Source organism: Chironomus tepperi, unplaced genomic scaffold (assembly GCF_022539635.2).
Source record: "Chironomus tepperi strain 1889 unplaced genomic scaffold, CSIRO-AGI_Ctep_v1 contig_16, whole genome shotgun sequence".
Lineage (NCBI taxonomy): Eukaryota > Metazoa > Arthropoda > Insecta > Diptera > Chironomidae > Chironomus > Chironomus tepperi.
In genome coordinates this window covers 978,327-1,004,389 of record NW_027226138.1, presented here as the reverse complement: position 1 = coordinate 1,004,389, position 26,063 = coordinate 978,327, and the positions used below count along the sequence as shown (strand labels likewise).

Below are 26,063 nucleotides of genomic sequence, written 5' to 3'. Positions count from 1 at the left end.
AATCAGTCTCTGTCTGATATGGTGGTAATCCTTGAAATCGCTTAATACATCGTTGACGACCGAGATATCCATAACAGACAAAAAGCATGCTCTCGAGATTTCGTTTACTAGATGAGCAAGCTTATGAGCGTTGCTCTCACTTTACTCTGCTCTTGAGAGTGCTCGTATGCTTGGGTATGTTCCGGGATGAGTATAATAAAGAATAGAGTAAAAGCCTATCAAAACCACCTTGTCTGAAAGGTGGCAGCCCAAGATTCAGGCTAGTAATGGAAAGGCTTACAACCGACAATTTACGAAATCAACTTGCTCAAAGAAAACAACTGAAAAGTTAAGTTTTAAGTTTGAAATTTCCGTTAAGATGAAATTTGAAATTTGTTAGAATTTTAATTGATTTAAATTTGAAATTTCTCTTAAAAGTGAATTAAGTTTCGCTCAAATCAAAACTATTTAAACCGAGAACTCCCGAGTATATAACTTTTTTTTTTGCACACCACAAACACCTGAAAAATAAACTTAATGGGTCGCAACATAAAAAAATAATAATGAATTAAAAACAATTTGCGCAAATTAATTTTTACAGCTATTTTTTGTTCATTTTTTATTATTTAATTTTTTTTCTCATTCATAATTAAAAAACATAAACAATTGATAAGAAAATTTTTTTGTATTTCATTGCGATTATGACTCTTTCTTTTGTTTGTTCCATCTATAATAATAATATTTTCGCAAGTGTTTAAATTTAAATTATTTTTGTAGTATCAACATCCATGCAAGGCATGACATATTGTTGCCGTCTTGACAAAATAATAATAATAAAAAAAGGGAGAAACTAAAGAGAATTTTAAGTATAAATGAAAGAAAAAAACGATCAAACAAAGAAAATTACTTGGAACTTGCCAATTCCAATTACTATTTAAATTATAATTCATTGCGTTTCTCGCGGCATAGCTTATTATTCTTTTTTTTTTTTGTTCTTTTGTACATTTTCCATTCATTTTGACAAAAAAATTGTTCTTTTAATCCATTTATTTTTCATTTATAAAATAAAAATAATAATCTACAGATCACAGAACTTCAATTATTTAAATTAATCAAATTAAAAAAAAAAGTATTCAATTATTTTGTTATTTTTTGTGTGCATTTTTGAACTTCCACGTCCACCAAAAGATGAATTGGTCTTTTTTTTATTGAAGGGTTGGGACTTTTAAGTTGTTTACGATTTTTGAAATCGACTTTTGCAGTTGAGATGATTTATGGTCTGGAACTTGTGAGACTCATTGAGCTGTTGAATATCAATTTCACATTGTAGATTTTTACAGCATACATCTTTAGACACTTTGAGAGATCACACCAACGCCTTCATCACCATTATAACCAAATTATGTTACATAATATTCAGACATCTTTCCAGCATATTGTAGTCTTTTACGTAGAAAAATCTATGCTCTATTAATTTTTTTCATCCAGTTTTTATTTCTTTTTTTTTTTGACGTAACTAAGAATTTGTATTTTACTCGTAATATTCACTTATAATATTATAATAATATTAATGATTAAAATTGCATACAGAGATGTTGAGAAGTAGTGTTTGATGCAACGTCAAAACAGTTAGTCCTCAGCGTTTAAAACAAAACAATATTTTTTTTAATTCTTTTTTTTCTTCTTTTACTTTTTTTTGTGGGCTCCTCTGAGATCAAAAGCGCATTAAATTGGTTTTAACACGACTGTTTTTCGTCTGTCTGCAAGAAATGAAAGAAAAAGAAAGAGAAATGGTAAGTAAAATGTTGAATTGATTTTTTTTGCATGGTGTTGTAATTATAGTTTACAGCCGTAAGGAGGTTCGTTCATAAGTAATGTCTATTGAAATGTTTAATTTCTTCTCAATAACTGTAAAAATTCAAAGTTTTCTTCATTTTAGTACAAAATTTGAATCTTTTAGAACAAAATTTGAATTATTTTAGTTCAAAATTTGATCTAAGCAATCTAAAAATGTTTAATCATAGTCCATCAAATTATTTTTGGAAAAATGCAAATTTAAATACTTTCTGGACATTTTACAAGCTTATAACATGTTGAATACATAACTTTGAGCCGAATACTAACAAAAGATCGATAATATGACAAGCAATTATGTCCATAAAGTCTAAAATTTGAAAACAAAATTAAATTCAAATTGTAAACAAAATTTTGAATTTTGAGTTTTTTTGAATTTTTTTAACGGACAAAATTGATCTTTAGAGTTATTGTACTTTTCTAGTGTCTAAGCTGTAGATTCTTCAAAGACATTACTTATAAACAATCCCTAACCCAATCAGCACACATTGAAACATTGCAATAAGAAGTCAGCAATTCAACACTTCAATGTGTACCGACCGGGCACAAGACGTAAAAAAAAAATTGGATTCGCTTTCACCAAAAGACTCAAGACATAAATTTGAATGAAAAAAAAAAATATAATTTTTTTATGCTCGTTAATTCTTTCTTGTTTCGCATCACATCCACATGTTCATATTTTTCAATTGAAGATTATTATCGCGTGCATTTATATATGTGAAAGATTTTTTATTGTCTTACAAAGACTCTACATGTTCATTCATTCATTCATCACATCACAGACCGCAACTGATTCAAGTTCATTTCATCATATTTATCAAATTAATATCACCATGACTTGACTTCGTCTCATGAATAAACATTTGCGTTACTTACACACACACACACATAATGTATGGAATGAGAAGTAAGGAGGAATGTGAAGCAAAATCAAAGGTCTTTGGGGTATGAAGTCATAATTGTACATTGTAGCTTTATATATTTGTTAACTTGAACACGTGTTTAATAATAATTCTCTTCAGAAATGCGCTAGTTATGCCTGTATATGTGGATTTTTATGTTGGAAGTGATGGAGGAATCATTAAGTTTTTGTGTAGAGTCTTTAATCAATAACAGCACTAAATTGCGTATATCCAAAAAAAATGCGCATAAAACTACAAGAGCTTAAAGTTGAGGTCATATGAAATATTAGAAATTTTCAAAATCAAATTTTTCATCTCATTGCTGAGCAGTTACGGTGACATTAATGGATTAAGTTTTTTTTAGTGCCAGAAGGAAAAACTGTGCCTTTTTCCTTCATCGATCCGTATGATGTTTATAATAAATCTCTCACGACCGACCACGTGCATGAATATGAAACATACAATCAGCAAGTAAGACATTTTAAGTACTTTTAAAATTCTCAACGCAATTAATCAGCTCCGCGACTCGACGGAGAGACAATGAAAGTTCAGTTCCTCTCCTCTCGGGCTATTGTCGTGAGAACAATAGGAAAATAAATTAAAGTTTTGAAATTGGAAATAATAAACCATAAAATTGCAATGTACACCTTTTGATGTGTAGCATATCCGCTATTAATCCATCCTTTCCAAAACGTTACTATTGTGTACAGCACGAAAACAAAGTAGAAGAGAATCAGTTTATGAAATAATAAATGCCGTTCGCCCACTTTACTAGTGACATTAATACAAAAAATGTGATACATTTGATTATTAAATGCAATGAGACATCGGCGACGGCGTCCACTCCTCGAAGGCATATATACATATACATGTATATAGCCTCCGTATAGTTGAACACGTGCAAAATGTTCGATATGGAATTTAATTAACCGCCTGTGCAAGTGTTCACAATCTCTCTCTTTAATATATATTCATAAACATGGATTTTATTTTCATCATCATCAATTTTCATCTTGTGCATCTCACTCTCGCATACTCTCAATGCGTTTCATACAATATTTTATTCATACGAAATTGCTTGTGTATATAAACATTGCAATTTTTTGAAAATTTTTAATACGACATTTTCATAATTTAAATCACAGTAAGCCGTCTCAAATTCGATATTCGAAAAATTCGAACTCAATTTATTTTAAAATGAAAATTTACGTTACGAAGTAACGGTCAAAAATAATTTGAAATGTAACGGTCATTTTTGAGACAGACAGAAACACTCTGATCTGAATAAATATTGATATCAGACCTGATGAACTCCGCCAACTTGATATTTTTTATTTCTCATAAATTTAATTCCTTTAGACAGATTGTAAACTTTAATTTGTATGTCAACAATTCTCATAGGATGGCACCAAGTATACTTAATTGGTGGGAAGTCGTTCATCAGTGATTATATAAAATTGCTGGTAATTCCATACTCTCATTTTTTTTGACTTATTGTCTCCATTCATTCACACAGGTATTTTATGTATATCAATATGGGTTGAATGCATAATTTCCATTCAACTTCATGCATCACTGCGTGCTGCTTTATTTATTTTTTTCAAAAAATAAAACATCGTGATTGACTTAAATGCAGGAAGAAAAAAAAAAAGTAGAAAGTTTCTCACACTCGAGTGTACGGTGTACGAGGAGATATGCAGTTTTTTTTTGTTGATGATACATTTATGGTGTAACTTATTGTGGTGTTGATTGACGAGAAAATTAAAGCGACAGAGGCTGAATGGGACTTGCAGTGAGATTTTTAAGTTTAAGTCCTGATTCATGTGTCAGATTGGAGTAGAACATGATTGGGGATTTGTATGAATGATGTCGGAATTGGAATGCACATACAATAAGAATTCAAATTTTATAAATCCGTTAATTTTCAAATTCTCAAAAACCGTTAAATTTCAAAAATTTCTAACTGATACTTTAAAGGTTTTTGAAACAAAATTGAGAATTTAATTGATTTTTAAAAATAGAAAGCAACGTCACTGCCTCACATCCCCAAATAAGAGCCTCTTTGACATGCAAAGAGATGCGAAAAATAGTAAACCTTATTTTATTCACATATCTATTATATTTTTTTATAGGTTTCATTGTGTGAAAATGAATAATTTATGACTTTCGTTGGGCGATGATTGAGAACCAGTTTGTAATATGCTACTATTTATTTCGACACAATATGTTTTTTAGACGCCACATCAAAAGCGACACGAGTGAGAGAGAAAATGTATATATTTCTTTAATTAAGCGCAATCACATTTCACAGACATAACAATGATTGATATTTTTTGAAGCTATTGCCGAAAGTCGTGATTGTCCGGCCAGGTGAGCCTTGACGCACAAGAAACAAAAAAAGAGAGCTTTGCTTTTAACGACACACAATATTCAAAAAAAATGTATCTGTCTATAGCTATATAGACTCTCACTCTATGTCGAACATTACAAAATCACGGCTCTTTCGACAAAAAAAAAAAATGAAATGCAGGTGTTCACCAAATGGCAAAGAAAAAATAAAATACAAACAGCGGAAAAATTTAATTTACAAATTACTACGTGAGTTCGTTTTTATGGGAAAAAAGTAAGCATTTTGTGTGTGTTGCTTCATGTTTTAAAAATTTATCTACTCGGTGAGTTTGTGTATTTTGGAGATGAATTGTAAAAAGTCATGGAAGAATGGAAATTCTCCTTTGTTTGAAATGCAAATCCAATAATATTTTTTTGTCAAGGCTGTTTAAGGCTTTTTATTTTCGTTGATTTGTAAAATATTTAAGTACTTACATTATGATTTAACGATGAAAACTCACTGGATGTGTAAATTTGTTGAGGTGAGGTGGTGCTATTGTAATTATTTGAAGGTAAAATTGTATTTGGACTAGGTCTCACATGGAGTGGTTGTCGGGGACTCATTTGCTCGATGACATGATTTTGTGCGGCGAGTACTGCAGCTGCATCAAATTCATTTACTGATGGATGTGTATCGAGTGCTGTTTGTAAATCACAAATGTATTGTATGACATGTTGGATGACCTCAAGCTTTGATAATTTACGATTCTTTGGCATAAATGGCACGAGATCTTTAAGCTTACTGATGTACATTTGAATTTCGGCATTTTCACCATCTCGATGACGTGAAATACGTCCGCTGGCTATTGATGGCACTGATGCGCCTGTTGAGACCACAGCTGTGATTGCTTTCATCTTTTTTTGCTGAATTTTGACGGCTTTTTTAATTACACTTTTAGAGGTCGAATAATCCGGCTTAATTCCAATTCGGACTGTTTTTTTTTTTAATTCACTTTAAATTATTTCCTTTTTTTATTGACAACTTTTTTGCCAATAAATTGTTAATTTTAATTTTTTTTCAGCGCAGCTAGTCAATAAACTTTCTCTATTTCTTTTCTTTGCTGAAACCACTTGTTAATAATAATTAACTTTTTATTATTTTTTTTTTATATATTTCTTCAGACTTTTCTCTTTTTTTTTACTTTTGTTTCACAAATCAGATTCTATATCCACTTCTTCTTCACGATTTCAATGAACTGACAATGCGTAAATTTTTATTTCTTTTTTACTTCTTATTTACTCTCTTTTTTTTAAATAAATTTTAATTTAATTTAAATTTTTTTATACTCAGGTTACAACACGAGACAATTAAAATTTATCAAATTTGGGCGAAACGATGTTCACGTACTGACGGATAGAGCGAGAATGAAATTTTTGTCTCGGGGGTGAGCGAGTTTATATACGAAAATGCCTTAAACACGCCTCTTTTTTAACTTCGGGTGCCGAATCATGAGATATTTGAGAGAATTAAGAGAGTAAAAATTGTAAACAGAAATGTATCGTCGGTTATTGAATGCATATAAGATGAACCCCGTAGAAGTATTGTAATTTGAGAATCTAACATGAATCATGAGAAATTTATCTCCATTCCGTGAAATATGTTACACTCAATGTCATTAACTGATTACAATATTTGACGAGATTTTTATCGTCTGATTCAAGAAGAATGTCAAGCACTTCATATTTTTCCATTATCAGCAACAGAATGAATATAAAAAAAGGAACTATATTATTTGTACGACATTCTTATTTTAGGTGCACATGGAGAGTTCAGTCGAGTGTTTATTTATAAATAAACAATTTCTTTTTTATACTGAACACTTGGCTGAGAAATGAATTCATCATTATCAGTTTTCATGAGAGACGGGATGTGTTTCAGTGATTGAAATGAATAAAAAAATTCTTTTTGAAAGCCACAACATAATTGTGAGTCACAAATTGATTACAAAGCAAATAACAAAAATATGTCAATTGTGCGAAAATTATGTCGTTTGATATTTTTGGTACAGAATCAATTGCTTTATGTCTGAAATACCTGATTCATTTATCATTTTATAATCGAATTCAGTTTAATTATTCATTAAATGAATTGATTCCGTCTGGTATTTCGCATAATATTTTGAACTTTTGATCAATTCTTTTATATATATTTGCAGTAATTCACGTACGTATTGAGATTTCTAGATTGATGAATGACTGGTAGTGTTGTAAACAGCTTGATAATTGCGGGAACAATATTTTATAATTTGACAGTTTTGGGTTGGATGAGAAAATCGTTTTGAGTAGCAATTTGTAGTGAATCTGGTGGGAAATTATATTTAATCGATTTTGGAAGCAATAAGTGGTGATTTTGATTTACTTTTCATAGCTTACTTAGCTGATTCTTGTTTTAAACTTCAGAACTATTAATAATTTTGCAGTTTAAGTCATCTTTATCGACAGAATTGTTTGTAGAAGCTTAAAAGTATTATGTTTAACTGATAGTGTTCAAAATACACAATTCTGAAAATCCAGGCTATCAAATAGATTCGTAATGTAGCATTTTATATTCTGTACGATCTTAATTAAGTTCAAAAGTGACCATCTGTCAGCTGTTTCAAGAAAAAATATATGAATTAGTCGTTCAGATATCAATATTGAATCTTAAAAAGTCTAAACAGAATGCTAAGACCATATTTCAGAGTAGGCAAGTCTTACGGACTAGTCAAGCGCTGGTCCTATCTAAAACATATCAAAAACCACTGAACAACACTGTTTTCAGCCTCAAATAACAATTTAAAATTGATAAATTATCATCTGACTAGAAATACCTCAAAAATCTATTCAAAATGCCAAAAAAATTCAGGAGTTCCTTTATAATTCTCACTTACTAACTCTCCCATTCAACACAACGATCAATTACGAAAACAAATCGTATCTCTCATCTGTTTATGGCAAATTTTTCGTGAATTTTTCTTCTTTTTTTAGTCAAATATTTCAAGAATTCTTGACATTCATATCCTATAATCAATTTTATTTGATATAATCTGAGATCTTTATAGTCAAAATGTTGAATTCTCACTTTTATGACTTCTAATTGGACGAAAATATAAATAAATATGATGTTTATTCTTCGAAGTTTAAAAATAAACTATTATGAAGGGGTTGGCAACTATGAAAGGGGAAAATTGTAGTTGCAAATATAATTTGAATATTAAACGGCAGTTGATAAATCAACAGAAAATATCAAACATTGTTGACATTTCATGGAATTCTATAGAATACCACAGAATCTACAAATGTCTAAAAATTAAATATTTTTCGTTCTAGTTTATTGAAAATTCAACGGTTTAATGGCATACTTGTTGTTCTTAGACACTTGTTGTTCCTCATGTACAAAAAAAAAGCATTGAGTCATAAAGCACACAATGAATTGGCAAAACAAATTCCTAAGATGGAGATAAACAGACGTAGAAATATGAATATGCAAGCAAATATTTCTCGGTTTTTTTCCTCAGAATGTGTTAATTTGAAGAGACAAGCCAACAATAAAGATCAGCATTTAGACATTCAAAACCTGTTTAATTGAATAGAATAGAAAAATGATGCAAATAATACTTGAAATCAAGACAAAAAATTTGCAAATTAATGGTACCTACAGGTATTTCTGTTTACATTTTTCGACAGTCATCATCATCGTGTCGTCATAAAAGAATTCTTGACCGAATAAGTAGGAAGACGTGGAATTTTAATTTTTGAATAAATAAATTCTTGTTGTCCATCTTAAGTTATTCATGATCATGAGTTTCTAATTATAATTCTTAAAGTAACAGTCTTAGGAACAGATCTAAGAATGTATGTACGTAATTGAGTAGAATCCAAGTCATGGGAACGAAGGCCAGTTAGAATAGCAATGTATTTAGGCAAATGATCAGGTGTAAGAAAAATGCGTGAGAATATTTTTGTAGTTTCTTGCATTCCTTCATTCCACAATATCATGTGCAAAAGAGAGACGAAAAAAAACAAGAATTTCAATTGTTTTGTTGTGCCTTGCATGAGCAGCTCTCTCTCATGCTTAACTGAAATTTACCTGTTCTTAAAGCCTCATAACTTTGTGTCTTTTTTTATATTTAATTTTTGTATTTTTTTGGTTACAAAACGAAATGAAGATAAAAAGAAAGGAAAAAGTACATGAGTATGCCATGAGAAAGTTCATATAGGTTTTTGGGAGGTCTCCCATGTAGCTTGATGATTTCTTGAAATTTACAACCAATTTTTGGAATCGTGAACATTCCTTAATAAATATAAGTATTTCCTTTGTCCACTCTCGAGGAACAATGCATAAGCATTAAGTACGATGCAATACATGTCATGTTCTTCTTTAACAATATAATGTAACGTCTCACTACATGATAACACCATACATGCTACATTTAATTAAAAGTAAATTGTCAAATGGTTTCATTGTCGTATGTAGATGAGCATAGATAAAGGAAGGTGATAACCAGTCTCGTTTTTTTTTTTTTGGAATTTTTATCAGCTAATTTAAAACCTGATTTTTGTCTTTTCGTAAGATCTTATATAAAATTTTTGTGTGCAAATACTGAAATTTATGATAAAAAGATGCGATAAGATAGATCTAATATAAATGAATTATTCATTAAATTTGGTAATTTTTTGGAAATATGAAAATTGCAAATGATGAGTAGTTTCGAGACAGAGTGGAATTAGAGAGATTAGGTCATGTTATTCATGAGTGGATAATAATACGTAACAACCAGAGTCCGAAGTCGACTCTGTATTTGTATGGACAAGTAGATTTGACTCAAAATCTTTAGAATCGGTTTCGAGCTCAAGCAATAACTAGTTAACTGTAAGTTAATGTCAGGTAAACGATTAGTCCTAATGATTTTATATCCACTTTATATTGTCAATCTGCAATTACGAGTGAAAAAATACAGTGGTCGAGAGGATAAGCATATGACTTAGAATTCTAGCTTCTTTTGTGCGCAGACTAGGGTTTGATTCCAAGTAGAGACTTAAATCATCTTAATAGTCACAAGTTCAGGATTATTGATTGAGTGATAAAACAAGCGTGGACGCAAAAAAACATTAGTAAGGCGTCAGATAAGTGAAAAACCGAATTTAAAATCGACATGTCAGCAAGTAAGCACAACGGTGTACCCAAACCAACGTTTTGGATATTATTACAGGTATATGGGGGTGTATGTTGACTGAACCTGATTTTTAGACAGACATAGCTCAGCAATACCAAATTTGAGTCATACCCTAACCTAAATGAGCAAGCTCTTGAGTATACTCAATCAATATAATTTAACCTGTTCAATTTTGTGAATGCATTCATGAGTATAGTATTTCATACTTATCTGTTGGGGATATCTATCAAAGATCATCGAACGAATGCACTTAAATAAGGAAAAAATTCAATTTTGTCTCTGACCCTTACTAGGTCATATTTCATCTAATTAAAGTCATACTACAGATATTGAACCCTGCTCACGACCTTGATCAAGAACTACCAGAAGATACTATTTCAACCTGTCTAGAATTAATGACAGGAATTGTATGAAAATTTAATACCGAGTTATTTATCATATCCAAATGAGTTTCGTTTACATTTCAAATTATCACAAATATTCTAATAAAGTATTGACTTGATCTTTCGCAATCTACGGAATGTTGTCGTACATCTTTTTTAATAGTTGTGTATGAAATATCCCCTAAATATTATTATGACCATCATCAAAATATTTTTGCTAATTTTTTACGATATTTGAGAATTTTTGTTCATCTAATTTAATTTCTAAGTCAGTGATTTACCACAAAAAGGAGAGAACTTTATGATGATCAGCATACAGCTAATACCATTGATTATGGTGACATTAAAGTCGTTATAAAAATTATACAATATTAATTTTTTTTAAATATTGATCCAAAATTTATGGCCTGAAAAAAATTTGCATATCCAATACTCGATCATAATTTATTCCCCTACTTCTTATATCCAATATACTCAATATTTATTTCTTTAACAAGTGTCACTAGACAAGAGATAATATAAATATTAAATTAGATGAGCTAGGTAAGGTGAAGATGCAATAAATACACCCATAATTTTATCTATGCTGTTCAAGTCCCTTCACTTATGATTCCTTCACTTATGTAAATCGGTCTACCTCTCTTTTAATTCCTTCTTCTTTTTTTCGACCTGCACATTAATTTAATATGCAAAAATAACATTTTATTTTATGACTTCACAACAACTTGTTTTAAAGTAAAGATTTTTTTTTCTCCTTCTCTCTCTCTCTCTTCTGTGATTTTCGTGTCTTCCTGTTCGAAGAGATGATGACAGTGAAGAAGAAGGAGAGAAAAAAAAATATAAACGTAAGAGTGGCAAACACCTGCATTTTTTTTCGAATCAATAGTATTTCCAAGAAGACGAAAAAAAAAAAAAAATCACAGAAAATATCTCAAGCAGCGACAATTTCCTTCCAAAGCCGTTTCTCTCTCTCTGGCTCATACAAGTCCTCGAAATGGGACGTGTTGAATATGGTGTGACATTAGCGATATTGCTACTGAAAATATGGTCTGAGATACAATGTTGTAGTGATGGACTGTCTTTTTTTGACATGGTATACATTCAGTCATTAAAGCTCACTGTTTTCATATTGATATTTGTTACAGATCCCCTTCGTACTAAGGAGGGATATGAAGTCAAAAATCTATACTTTATTTGTTCACATTTATATTGATAGATGATGGAAATCTTCTCTAAGTCCCAAAAACTAAACAAACCACAAGTGCCAGCAGACACAGGATGTCACCACTATTATTACTGTGATCACGATGTGATCTCAGATGTTTCACGAAAAATTTGGAGACAAAGTAAACATACTTAATTTTGGTACAATGAGGTAAGAAATTTAGTGTGTTGGAAGTAATTTCTAAATTTTTTAGCACCAGCTGAATATATATAATGCTTTGAGGTTCCTGTCTTATGAGCTGGAGGGACTGCGAAAAGCTGAAAATTCAGTGGTGATGCTTCACTAGACAGTAGACTGGTATTGTGGATGATGCCGGTGAATGACAGTTTTGAAGAAGACAAACTTGAGTATAATAAGGATTTACTTAGAAGGACTTTGGAAGCTGTCGATAGAGACAGAATTGCACTTGGTATTGGAAATTGGCAGACGAAAGCCAGCAATAGATCCAACTTTAGGCGCCATCTGAGGGAACCTATGAATCACAATTGATCTGTACGACCATCAAAATAAGCATAGTATAAAGACTCCGAGAAACACTAATAAAAATGGGTTTTGTCACGACTTTTAAATGGCTTCGTAACGGACAATTTTAATGAATGATGATTCAGTCACGAAGCCACTTTTACTTGTGTTACTCAAGGACATAGGTTACAATTTGGTAAATTCAGGTGCTCGAGCAACAAATTTTGGAAATTGTAGGCATTTAGCAGCCATTGTGATGACTAGCCACTTGGAGATAGGGAAGGGGATTAATAAGTTTGAGACAATCCACCATCAAAGCATGCATTTGTCCTTCTTATCAACCTCTTTACATGTTGCCTTCTCAGGCGCTTAAGATGCCAAATTATTACATGCTACACAACATCCAACAGACCCCAATTTATAAATGCTTTAAATTTTAAGTGCCATAAAAATATTTATTTTTTGCTTTGCAAAAGAGAATGTTGTTAAAAATAAACATATTATCGGACCTGATGTTGAGCTTTATGGAAATATTTTCGTTATCCATTCCAACAAGAATGTTATTTCATTTGATTATCAGCAATTTAAATGATAATGAATATTGTGGAGAAATAAAAATAAATATTCATACTATAAATACATATAAAATCTATTGACTTGTAGCATTTTGACGCCTCTTGGAATGGAATTAAAAAGAAAAAAAATGGTCGTGTGACGTTGGCCGTTTCATCATTTTATGAATTTTTAATCAAGTCCAATACTCAGCAAAAAATAACTCGTTTCAGATTTCCAAACTATTCGATCACATTTATGATGACGATGATGTTTTTTTGTGTAGCATGTAACCTAAGTGGCAAAGTCACAAGGCGCCAACGTCAGAGACATTTTGACTTATGAGATGACGATAATTTGATGAGAATATTATTTTTTGTGGATATAAAAATTGTGAAGATTTATTGGTCTTTTGTCAGCATTAGACTATAGAGTTCATTGGATTTAAAGATTTGTGACTATATTAAATGGACTTAAAGTTGACTGATCTGTGGCAATAGCATTAAATAGCTGATTTGCATAAATTTCAAGTTTTCATAATAACGAGGGACTCACATGCTATATACTCAGTTACCCTCAATTTCATTTTTCTTTGGATAAAAATTGTGAGTGACTGCAACTTGTTCTGTAATCTTTTATTAAGTAGCAAAAATCTATGGGTACTTAGTAGCTTATAATAAGTGTAAGACATTAATAAGCGACAGCTACCAGTTTAAATAGCAAAAGTTTAAACTCGGTGTCGATCCGCAGCATCAGAGATCATACGTTGCAATAGTTTGAAGAAATGCGCAGGTATGGATTTAGGGATTTTGACGGGCTTTGATTGCGTAGCCTTCCAGAGCAGCATAATGCAGTTTCTGGCCCTAACTGGAAAAAAGACCTCTTTTAGGTACTGTAGTTTTGTTTCTATATTATGGAAGCATGCTTTTTGCCTGTAAGGGAAGGGGTCTTGTTACACTGTTGCGTTGACGACAGGACATGGAGGTGTAATCACATAGTATGCAGCCTGTCGTCTGGGTTCTCTTATATTTAGCCGATCAAATCTTTTTTTGCTTAGGATGGCCGAGTAAAATAAAGGATAGTGCAAAATTGGCACTGCAATCGATGATCTGTTGTACCATCCCAAAGCCTCTATTAAATACCTATTCCGAGCAACTGCATTATGGTGATGAAGATGTCATACCTTCCTGAAATGTCACATCATTCATAGATTCTATGTGACAGCCAGCCGACCGCCATGTCATATTTGTGTCACTCGGGACAGATTCTTCTTTATCATGTTCCTTTTGCATCACTGGATCCACCATTTCAATTACATATTTGGATCTCCCTAACATCGCCACTGCGCAACTGCAATCAAATTCCATTGGTGTGGCATGGTTTAAAATTGCATTGTCACTGCAATACTGTACAACTTAACAGGCATATCATTTGACGTGTTTACTTCATATTACACACCTTGTGATACATTATTCATTTTTTTTTTTCATATGGAAGTTAATCGCAACACACGAATAACAAAAAAAGCAGCTACATCTGTTCACTGATATTAATTAATTTAATTGGTTCTGATAAAATGCGAGTAAATGTACAGAAATAAAAAAAAAATATGATATTACTTTAGTGGATATACCCTCGTTCTGTATAAATCCATTTGGCAAGCCCAAATCAAACCATATGCTTGAAAAAAGAACTAGAGAAGCCAATTGAATCCATCAACAACATTCGTTGAATACATCTTATTCATTTTATATAGCTACTATACTTAACATTTGATGTGCTCCAATATGAACTGTTTCCTCTTCTTGTTCCTCATGTTCTCCTCAAATTAACTACTTAATGATTCCCTGTACTGTATGATTAAAAGAAGTGTTTATAAAGCTATTCACTATCGCATGATGAAGAACAAAATATAATCTTGATTTAATTGTTTTTCAAGTCTAGTTGTGCCTTCATTCATCAAATGTAATATTGCCCAGATATTAACAAATTATCAAGTCACATATGCTTGATGGCGATGAAATTTTTTTTTTTTTGTTTAGCTGAATTTTTTTGAGGTTTTTCTACGAACAATTTGTCGGTTTGTTGTGAATTAATTTACTTTATGTGAGTCATTTGCTGTTTGTACTGTGAGTTATTGACAAATGAACTTTTGGTATTGACAAATTAGCACATTGTAGTCGCTTATCAATAAATTATGGCATGAAATGAATGTTGTTCGTATGGGAATCACTGTTGTTGGAGTCAAAGTCAATAAATAAATAGTAGTTCAGTATAATTTTGGTACATAATTAAATTATGCTTTAGGATGTATTACAGAATGCCATAGAATGTATTATAAGATCCTGGTCTGCTCTGATGTCATTGGTCGTAACTCGGGCCTGGAACCGGATTTCACTAAATTCTACTTCATTCGAAAGTACAGCTGGAAGCCCTCAAATACCTTCCAGAATTACCCAAGGCAGCCATGTGACAATGTCATGTGGTTTCCATGTGACAGCCACATAAAATTGCCTTACCACGTTCATCGTATGCCACATTATTGTCATTGTTGTCATAAGGCTGCCAAATGACTGTCATTGATGTCGTATGGCTGTCACATGACTGTTATTGCTATCGTATGACTGTCACATGACTGTCATTGCCGTAATGTGCCGAGTATCTGGAGCCACAATAAATATGCTGTCGTCTGAATTCAAATTGAATGCCAGACTGCTTAATAATGAAATAAACCAAAAAGTCGCTTCAATCTGCATTTCCTACTTATAAGTTGCTCATGTCGGCTCACCACTTTGAGTAGATTTTTATATTCCAACATCATAAGCAGCAGCAGACGTAATAGTTATAATAATTTAAGCAGTAATGAGTAAACAACATTCATATGCAGTCATTCTGTTTAGCTTTTGAATTTTAAATTAATTCAATATTTTCGCGTATTTATGGAATCAAGAAAAAACTATAATAACAAAGCATTGCTTCTTGTTTATTATCATACAATCAAAAGATTTCTTTTATTCTTTACATTTTTTTTTTGATTTTTATTGCGATTTTTTTCCTGAATGATCAAGACTCAAAATAGTTTTGAATGAAAAAAAAAAATCCATTTCTAAGCATGTGTGAAAGGAGAATTTTTTGTGTGTTATTCAATTTATTCACAAATGTTCCTTCCGTTCACACAGAAAATTTACTGCAGATGTCGAATATTGTTCGTCTGTTTCACATCAGCAATATTATTATATGTATTTTTTTGGTTCACATAGAGTGCACGAATAAAAATTTTCGTGGTTATTCAATACATCAAGGTCTCCTTCCCCCTTTGATTTTTTTTTCTTTCTTTTCTTATTATTATTTGTTGTCGTTATGTTGCAAAGTGACAATCTGCAAGACATACCTTTTGGGATTCGTTAACTTATGATATCTGCAATTGCGGATGGGGTCTCTTTGCAATATTAAGTAAAGTAAATATGCATCACCGTACGATAAAGGTCTATAATTTTGTGGTATTTTTATTTTTCTATCTTAACGGCTTTTGAAAATTTGAATTTTGAACTTATGCATTTTGAGCTTGATAGTCACATATCCTAATATTTTGATTTGAATCACCAAAACAACGCCATATCACTTCAAACTTAACTTCAAATTCTTCGAAATTAATTCCGAATTTTCGAACTTAATTTCGAAGTTTTTGAACTTAACTTCGAATTTTCATTACTTAATCTCGAATTTTTCTTGGAAGTTAATTCTGAATTCTTCGAAAATAATTTCGAATTTTTCGAACTTAATTTCGAATTCTTCGAGCTTAGTTTCGAATTATTCGAATTTAATTCCTAATTCTTCGAATTAAATTTAGAATTTTCTGAACTTAATTTCGAATTTTATTTTGAGTTTTCCAAACCTGGTTTTGAATTCTTCAAACTTTTTCGAAATTTTTGAACTTTATTTCGAAATTTTCAAACTTGATGTCAAATTTTACAAATTAGTCGAATTTAACTTCACCTTTCTTCAAATTTAATTTCGAAATCTTTAAACTTAATTTCGAATTTTAACTTAATTTCGAATTTTATTTTGTATTTTCAAACTATATTTTCGAATTATTCGAACTTAAATTTGAATTTTTTAGAGCTGCGATATAGCATATACATCATTTTAACACGACTCCCCTTTGCCAAAAAAATTCATTTTCTAATAAAATGCACACATTGAGCCCAAAGGCTATTTTCGCAAATGGAATGAAAATAATATTTGTTTAGCCCCTATAACGTCCTTGGCATTGAAATGCATGAGAAACTTTTCTTTCGTCTCAGAATATTGAAAAAATTATTTGATATGATCTCCGATATGGACCAGCATTTAAAAGCGTAAATTAAAAGAAATTAAATCCAATTAATGTGAATTTAAGGAAATTTTAAAGAGAATGAATTAAATATAATACAGGCATTGTATGACTGTGAGTCAATTACCAAAAAAATCATTTGTAATGAATGCTTATAATCCATCTGTACAGCCAACTGTATTTTTTTAATCAAAATATTTAATACGACCGTATACGACACATATATTTATTTAATGGGGTGAGGATGCAAAAGATCAATTGATTCACACACAATGTTGAGTTGATAGTAATACATTTGTTATGTTGTTGTGCATATTCTCACAATAGATTGAAATCAATAATAAATAAAATGTGATTGATGTAGTCTTCAAACAAAAAAGTGTGTATGTTACTTACTTACTTACTTAGGGGTCACGTGTACGAACGATAACAATAGGCATCTATTTTAATTTTTAGCGCGTATTTGGAAATGTTTTCCAGCTTGAAGGGTGTTATTGCTGTTAATTTTATCATCTGTCTATTTGGTTGTTTGGCTGGGGTTGACTGGGATTCTAAGCAAATTCCAAATTTCAAAAAAGGTGGTGGGTTGACATATTTTGGGGTATGACTAAGACTAGGACCTCTTTTGATCTGTAATATTCCACAGAAAAAATTGAGAACAACCTCCAAATATATGGCCTGTCCCCGCCTCTAGGGTATGAATAGGGTGAGATCTATACTGATCTGTAATACCCCAAAGGATAACTTGAAGACAACCCCAAAATATATCGGTTGATACCCCTTTCTCTAGAATATGACTAGGGTGAGACCTCTATTGCTCTTTAACCTAAAGGTTTATAAACCCAAAATATATGACGAATCTATCCTTAATATCTAAATTCTTAAAAGAATCCAATTCATTCCAATAAATGCGCTTTAATCCAATTTCTCCTTTCAACTTTCATACTTCCCTTTTAATACGATCGCATTGTCATGGGATAGTTCATTTATTAAGCACAATTTTTGGCTTCGATCAACGGCAACCAAATTTTGAAAAAAACATTTGCCGAATCGAAAGAGTCACTCGCACTGCATAATATTTTAGAGTCTTCACATGTATGGTGATTAGTAACGTTTAACGAGAGAGAATTCACAACTGCTGTGCATATAAACAATTTTTTTTTTGAGGGATTATTCATGCAGCTGTGATAAGTTCGATGGGAAATTTTCATATTTTCGACTTTTATTGTATTCAATAATTCTGAAATACTTTGCAGATTTCAATCCTCAAATGGCTGGAAATATCGTTTATTTTTTGCGGCGTGACTGATTAAAGTCTCTGATATGAGAATATTTTTATGTTCGTTCTGTGGACATTTCTAATCAGTTAGTTCAGAAACACTTGTGTTTTAAAATTTATTCTCGATGTATTTCATTCTTCTTTGCATATTGTATATCCAACACAAAAAAATGGAACACGTGTTCTTCTGTTCAAAGCAACTAAATAAAGCAACCACGATGACGATGTGAAACAAATTCATTATTCTTCTTATTGAGCATTTTTATATTTATTTATAAAATCATTTATTTTTATGGATATTTGTTTCGTCTTGTAAGGAGTCTTTTAAACTTTATTAATATTCAGGAACAAAAATGATTATTTCTATTTCATGTGGATTAGCATTTTATTGATGTTTAGAATTTGATAATATCCATTGAATGGAAATAAGGAATGGTAGATAAATATTTTAACTTCTTTGATATGCACGAGAGCATTTCCGTTCCTAATCAAAGCAATCTTGTTGAAAACTTTTCAAATTCCACCGAAATTTAAATCGATTATTATAACGGTCATTTGAAATTTGAATAATATTAGTTGTTCATAGTTGAAAACCCCTTTTCATAAAGAAGTTCAATCTATTTTTGAACTTCAAAGAATAAACATAATTGTTAACAAATGAAATCCGTAAAGTGTTCTTAATTACATTTACAACACAACCAGAGTTCAAAGTCGACTTTGATTTTGTATGGCAAAGTCGACTTCGAGCTCTGCACACAACCACAATTATCAAATCAATTAAATATAAAAAGCGTTTAACAATAGAAACTAGATCTAGAAAATCAATTAAAAACATTTCATGTCTAAATTACTTAAGTAAGACATCAAGCAGTTGATTTGTCATGTAACAACACTTCGGAAATAAATTTATGGAATTAAATTTTTATAAAAGTAACAAGCTAGTGAAATCAATTCGATCAAGGGCAGGCACATTTCAGTCGTGAAGAATAGATTAAAATTGCTCTGATTGCTAGAAAGTCAGGTATTGACTACTGAGAAATATTAATGCCTCTAATGGTTTTATTATGGAAATGATTTGCGAGATTTATGACCTGAAAATATTTTTAAAAAATCTATTTTAGAAGTTTTTTTTAAGGTCGTGAGTGTTGTAGAATCCTTGTTGTATCGGCACTATATAATTATGGATAGGTCTACCATTGAGGCTTTATTCTCCCATTGGAAGATTTGGTTATATAGAGCTCAATACAAGATTCCATTCGAATCTGATACATTTGTTTCGATTTGATCATAATTTGCTTTGTATTAGCGATCTATCCAGTATTCTGTATTGCTGACAAATGAGCTATTGGAATCGGAGAAATAATCAAAGAAACGGATCTAGGTCAGCATCGAAATTCGATTTCAGGCTAATGTCTGCCTGAATCCGGACTTCCGGCTATTTCTACGCCGTGTGCTTTCCGGAAATCAACTTGATATTGATAATTGGTAAGTCAGCTTCAGGCATCATCCATGAACTCATAGATCATAGTTAGTCTGTACAACCAGCAAAGTGTAGTAAGCAAGTAGGATGCAATCTAGTCTGTCTGCCCGAAAATAAATCTAATCTAAATTTTCAAACGGAACCAGATCAAAAACTTTATTGTATTCCGAAAAGTGCTTGTTGTATGCCGCCGACAGTCAATTTAAATCACATTAGAAATTATATGATGGATTATGAATTCAGTTAGATGTACGGAAACAACGGCTGCATAATCATATCATTCATACGGAAACAACGAACTATTTTTACATCCACAAAATGTCACCGAAAACAACACATGTTCAAAAATAATTGAAACTTAATTGAATCTCTAAAATTACAGTAATAAGCTAATCCAGTACATTCACGAACATGAAAAGTTACTAAATTAAATCTTTTAAAAAATCGTGTATTTCTAATGTTTTAATCATATAGGTATAATTACTAACAAATTACATTTTGCTCCAATTAGAGACGTGATCATATCAGCCTTACATTGGCTAATGATTGATCAATCTTGTTAATATATCAGCCTATTTGACATGTGAAACATGTTAGGACAAGGCATTTTATGGCACAATTGAATTTTTATGTGACCAAAATTATTCCATGTGAATTTACATGACTAGGTATATTGCTTAAAAATACGTTACTTTTATCAGTACAGGAATCAAAATCGTGCAAACTGTCGACTGCCTATGGTTATACTTAATTGCATAAAATATATAAAATAGTTCCAACAATAAACAATAATCATGTTTATCTTATCATGATAAAGTTATCAGAAAATCCTTTTCACATGCTCATCATTCGTCCATTTATCATGAAGGACTTTATTGTTCCATGAGAACTTTCACACAAAAAAACGACATTGCACTTAACGAGCGCAAATAATTGCTAATAGAATAGAGAAGGGGTGGAATATGTGAGTTTAGTATATTAAACATTTGAAGTCTTTATAAACGTTCCCACGCGCCCTCATGATTTTTTTTCAGGATTTTCTCACTTCAAACATTAACACACGGTACGGAATCGGAACCGATTGAATCATTAAATGTGTTGATAATATCGTAAGCTGAATTTGCTGGTAAATTGATGGCAGTTAAATATGAGAATATCAGTAATAAATTTATCGAAATGACTTACAAAGTTCGCGTAATTTACGTCAGGATTATGAGAAATTATAAAGAAATCAATAAAAAAGAAAGAAAAGGAATTCCTTTTTTATTGCAATGATTTAATGGATTTTCGCGCAGATGTCATGATTTGTGAATGAGCAGCGTAACAAATTTTTATATCTCAAGGGGATATGAGTCGCATTGAAACGTGTTGAGTTGAGTATAAAGGAAGAATTTTTCATGACGCCACTTTCTAAAAGAAACTCTTAGCGCCCTTATAGCTTCTTACGCGAAGGGATAAAAAAATTATGAAGTTTTATGTCTTTTTATCCCTATTCATGTCATACTCATATGTGATTTTTTGCGCTATTTAATGTTTTATTTTTTTTATGTATAAAAAGTAGTTTCATGCGATTATTGAACTTTTTTTTACGTATTAATTCATTTAAAAAGAAGTGAAATTTCAATAAAGTCGAAAAGGGATGATTTTTTTATTCAAGATTTTCTTTTCTATTCACTTCCTTTCAATTCATTCTCATCATATTTAAAGTGCGCTGTATTGGTAATTTAGGAAAGATCACTAACCCCTTTGATATTCCTTCAAATATTATAAGACGGAATAGAATTTTATTGCACACACAATTGTTGAATGTTCTGCGTTTTAATTTTTGTCACATTCGACATGGTTGCATTGGTTTTTAAGATGATTTTTTATAGTTTGTATATTTAAGATCTTTAATATGCATTATTTAAATTGTTTTGATGCTGAGTTGATTAAAATTAATGTTACTGATTTTTTTTTGTTATTATATAAACAACAACACGGAGTATGAAAGGGTTCGGCATGAGAAATTTCCAAGATACTTTTGCCAGACAATGTATTTATTGGATCTTTACATGCAAAGATCATACACTGTATTTCAATGTAATGTAATGCTATGTTATTGATGTAAATCTTTGACTTTTAGATCCTAAATTGCAAGTGTCTATTACCATTGATTTGAAATTATAATTTAGGTACTGATCTTGGACAAAAATCTTAAATTTTGTAAAATATCCAGCAATTTTATCTTCAATCTATGATTATTTACTTACTTTGCTGATCTACAGATCAATTGCAATCCATGACTTAATTTTGACGTCTTCCAAAGCTGGCTTTAATCTGCCAATTACTCACACCAATTGAAATCCGTGACTTCATTTATCTAATGAGAGCTTCTCTCCATGAGTTGTTGAGCCTTCCAATCTGTAATCAATTGCTATCTATAGAAAAAAACTGTATTAAATACATCTAACTTACTTGCAATATCCATTTATTCTTCCAGAAAACTTAAATTTATGTTTTTGACAGTAAAAATCCTTTTAAGGGGAGCTCAACTATTTACTGAAAAAGGAGAATAAACTATGAAAACCTCATCAAATGTCATGAAGAATTTAAATTTATCAAAACCGTTAAATATCATAATTTTTGGAAAATGTCATGAATCTAGTCAAAAATCTAAAACTCAAGATTACAATTTCGCGTTTTCTTATTTTCCCATGAATTCAGTAACTCAAGAAGTTCATTATCCTTAAAATTCACAAAACAAAAATCTCTAATTGTCCATTTAATTTAATGAAAATCATTTCAAATCTTTTCACATGCAATCAAAGTAACATTTTCTCATTTAAATTTCTCATTTCGTTGATTATCAAACAAAAGATTCAATCGCAAGGATATGAAATGTAATTGAAACTGGAAATGTTACAATGAAAAAAAGAAATCCTTTCTTAATTTTGCGGGTCAACAAAGGAAAAAGAAGAAATGCAACTTACATAACAGGACGCTCATAAATAAAAGAAAGGAGATTGTTTAGAAATGAAAACTTGATTACCGCGGACTCTCTCACGCTTTTACGCCGCTGATCTTTACATCGCGGTGCTTTCCCTTCGTTTATTGTCCTCTTTCTAATAAAGACAAGTTTTTCAACAATTTTTTTTATGGATGTAACAAAAAAATGTGTTTTTTTTTGGCATTTGGAATCGCACCTGCGAGATTTGATTCACGAAATTTAGAATCTAATATTAAATGTTAAAAGTAACCCCTCTTCTTCTTAAGGAATAGAACTGAATAAAAATTAAAAGAAGGAAAAAAAAAATATCGCGGTATTTCTTCATCTTGATGAATGGGGTTGCAGATGGTAACATGCTATAGAAGAATTTTTTCGGACAACCCGTTGAGTTACAATTGCAATCCCTTTATGATTACATCATAACTTCCTTTCAAGCGATTGCAATTATCGTCGATGCAAGATGAAGAAAAAATTCATAGTTTGTTGCTTTTTTCACTACATTTAACGTCACAACAAACATGATCATTATGCTTTTAACTCTTTTCATGCTTACTTCATTCTATTCATCTAAATTTGATGAAGTACTTAAGCATTTCCCTCCTTCAATTTGATGACGATTGAAAGGAATCTCACGTGCAAGGAACGCTGAAGTATGGGAAATATGGAACAGAATTCAATGTGTGAGATGTTAGTTTTATGCTTGGGAATGTTTCTTTGAAGTATCTGGCATTAAAACAGACTGATCATCTGCTTTGTATCTTATGAAATTATTAACGGTAAATTTTTTTTTTGAAAATTTAACGGTCAAAATAATTTTGAAAAAATTGCAAAAAAATTTCGTAAACAAAGTTGAAGGTTAAATTGGCAAAAAATTTGAAAAAAATTAATTATTGTTCAAAACATGAGCCAAACGAGTAGTGATACAGTTCCTAATAAAGTAGACATCGATGCATTCATCAAAGAAGAATCAGATTTGCTTAAAGAAGAGAAAAATAAGTTATTTAAAAAGAAATTGGAAGAAATTCGGTAAATTTTATCTTTTAACATCCAGTGAATTAAAAATTTACTATTATCCATTTATTTTACAGAGAAAAACGCTATATACAGGCTGAAAAGCCTCGAAAACAATATAAGGATTCTTTGTGGTCACATACAAGCGAAATTTTTGGATCAAAAAAAGTAATTTGTATTGGTGAAAGTTCCAGTTCGTCGGAAAGTGAGGAAAATGTAGTCCATAGATATGTTCATTGCGACGATAGTTACATTAAAGCTCCAAATAATGTAAGTTAGACTCAAAATTACAACATAGATATGCATTAATCATTTTTATTCTTAATTTATTAGGTGATAAAAATTGAAAGAGAGAACGATGAAATAATTAAGAAGCTGGTAATAGAAGGACGTAGAAAATTCCCAGATAAAAGTGGCTATGACGCACTAATTGACGGAATATGTGATCATTATGATCTCAAAACTCAAGCTGTTCGCGAAATTCTAGATGCACCAATTGAAAGTTCTTCGGTCGTCCGTAAAGCATCATCGGAAGTTGATGACGCTTGTTCGCCTACATGTTACAAAATATTTAAAGGAGAGAAAAGTGGCATATTATCAGTAAGCGATGAGACAGAACTTAAACTTCAACTTTTGTCCCTTAATGATGATTATTGCAGTGCTGCAAAGGAACTGAATAAGTCATGCAGTGATATTTGTTATTTATCTAAGCAAATTGCATCTACATCCACTTTTGATCCACAACATAAACCAAAAAAGATGAAAATGACTCAAGCTAACATGTCTGCATTCCTGCAATATAAGAAGAGAAGTGAACAGTATGAAGGACTTGCTGCTTTTTATAAGCCTTGTAATCATGATGGAGAATGTGACGATTCATGTCCATGCTTTAAAGGCAAGAATTATTGTGAAGTATTTTGTAGTTGTGGTGATAAATGCAGGAATAAGTTTCATGGGTGTATCTGCAAAGCCAAATGCGATGCCAAATCATGTCCATGCTTTGCAGCTGTTAGGGAATGTATAGTTGGACAATGTGGATGCAAACCATACACAACAAATGAAGGGACTTGTACCAATATGAGGATTCAATCGAAAATGCGTAAAAAGATTGACATTAAACGTTCAAAAATTGCTGGATTTGGTGCTTTTGCTGGCGAAGATATCCTTAAAGGAGATTTTGTCATCGAGTATACAGGAGAATTGATTTCACAGGAAGAGGCTGACAAAAGAGGCAAAGGGTACGATGAAAGTAAAATGAGCTATTTATTTGATTTATCAAGTGATTATGCTGTGGATGGAATGTTTGTTGGAAATGAAAGTCGATTTATAAATCATTCAGAAACGTCACCAAATTGCGCTGTTAAGACAATGACAGTTTTAGGTGATAAGCGAATTGCATTGTATGCTGTACGCAACATTAAACAAGGTGAGGAATTATTTTTCGACTATCGATACAACAAGGAACAGAAGCGAATTTATTTTAAGCAATAGATAGATGAGATGTGATGGTAAGGATCCATTTCAGACTCTAATTGTTGAGAAGCTCATTTTGAGTAGATAATAAACATTTTGATTAGAAATTAGATTTAAGAATCTTTAAATTTAAGGAACAAAACATCAAGTTAGGAACATAGACCAAATTTATTGTAGGTTAAAATTTTTAATGATTAAAGTTGAACTATTGAGCATAACACGTTAATAAGAAGCCTTATCTAGATATCTGTACCCGAAACTACATCGTGCTTGCCAGAGCACCGATACTTGTCAACGGCAAGACGTGAAGTTGCCCTGATGGCACCGTGATCGCGGATTTTGACATCATTTTGCCACTTGTGACAATTACAGTATGAGTTCAAATCCAAGGTCCTACAAATCCTTATATGTGCTAATTCTCATATACAATTCAAAAATCAAATCCATCCAACACCAAACAGCAATACTATTAATTTATATCCATATCCCATCCATACAAACATAATGAAGGGCGAGAAACGAATGATCAAATTAGGTCCTCAACACCGTCTCATTTAAATCGACAATAAAAAAAAAATAATGCATGATGTTTTCGCA

General features: G+C 31.2%; 2 protein-coding genes across 2 annotated transcripts; one reads left to right on the top strand and one right to left on the bottom strand.

The window, feature by feature from the left end:
• Positions 1-567: 567 nt before the first annotated feature.
• On the bottom strand, positions 568-6,496 carry emc (Basic helix-loop-helix domain-containing extra-macrochaetae). Its single transcript, XM_070642603.1, has 2 exons — positions 5,559-6,496; positions 568-1,739 (listed from the first exon to the last, which is right to left on the bottom strand). Exons 1-2 carry the CDS (start codon positions 5,976-5,978, stop codon positions 1,716-1,718), a joined length of 444 nt encoding a protein of 147 aa, XP_070498704.1. The 5' UTR covers positions 5,979-6,496; the 3' UTR covers positions 568-1,715.
• Positions 6,497-23,856: 17,360 nt separating this feature from the next.
• Positions 23,857-25,707, top strand: LOC139093172 (histone-lysine N-methyltransferase E(z)-like). The gene is made up of 3 exons (XM_070643783.1): positions 23,857-24,008; positions 24,071-24,263; positions 24,327-25,707. Exons 1-3 carry the CDS (start codon positions 23,884-23,886, stop codon positions 25,482-25,484), a joined length of 1,476 nt encoding a protein of 491 aa, XP_070499884.1. The 5' UTR covers positions 23,857-23,883; the 3' UTR covers positions 25,485-25,707.
• The last annotated feature ends 356 nt before the right edge of the window (positions 25,708-26,063 follow it).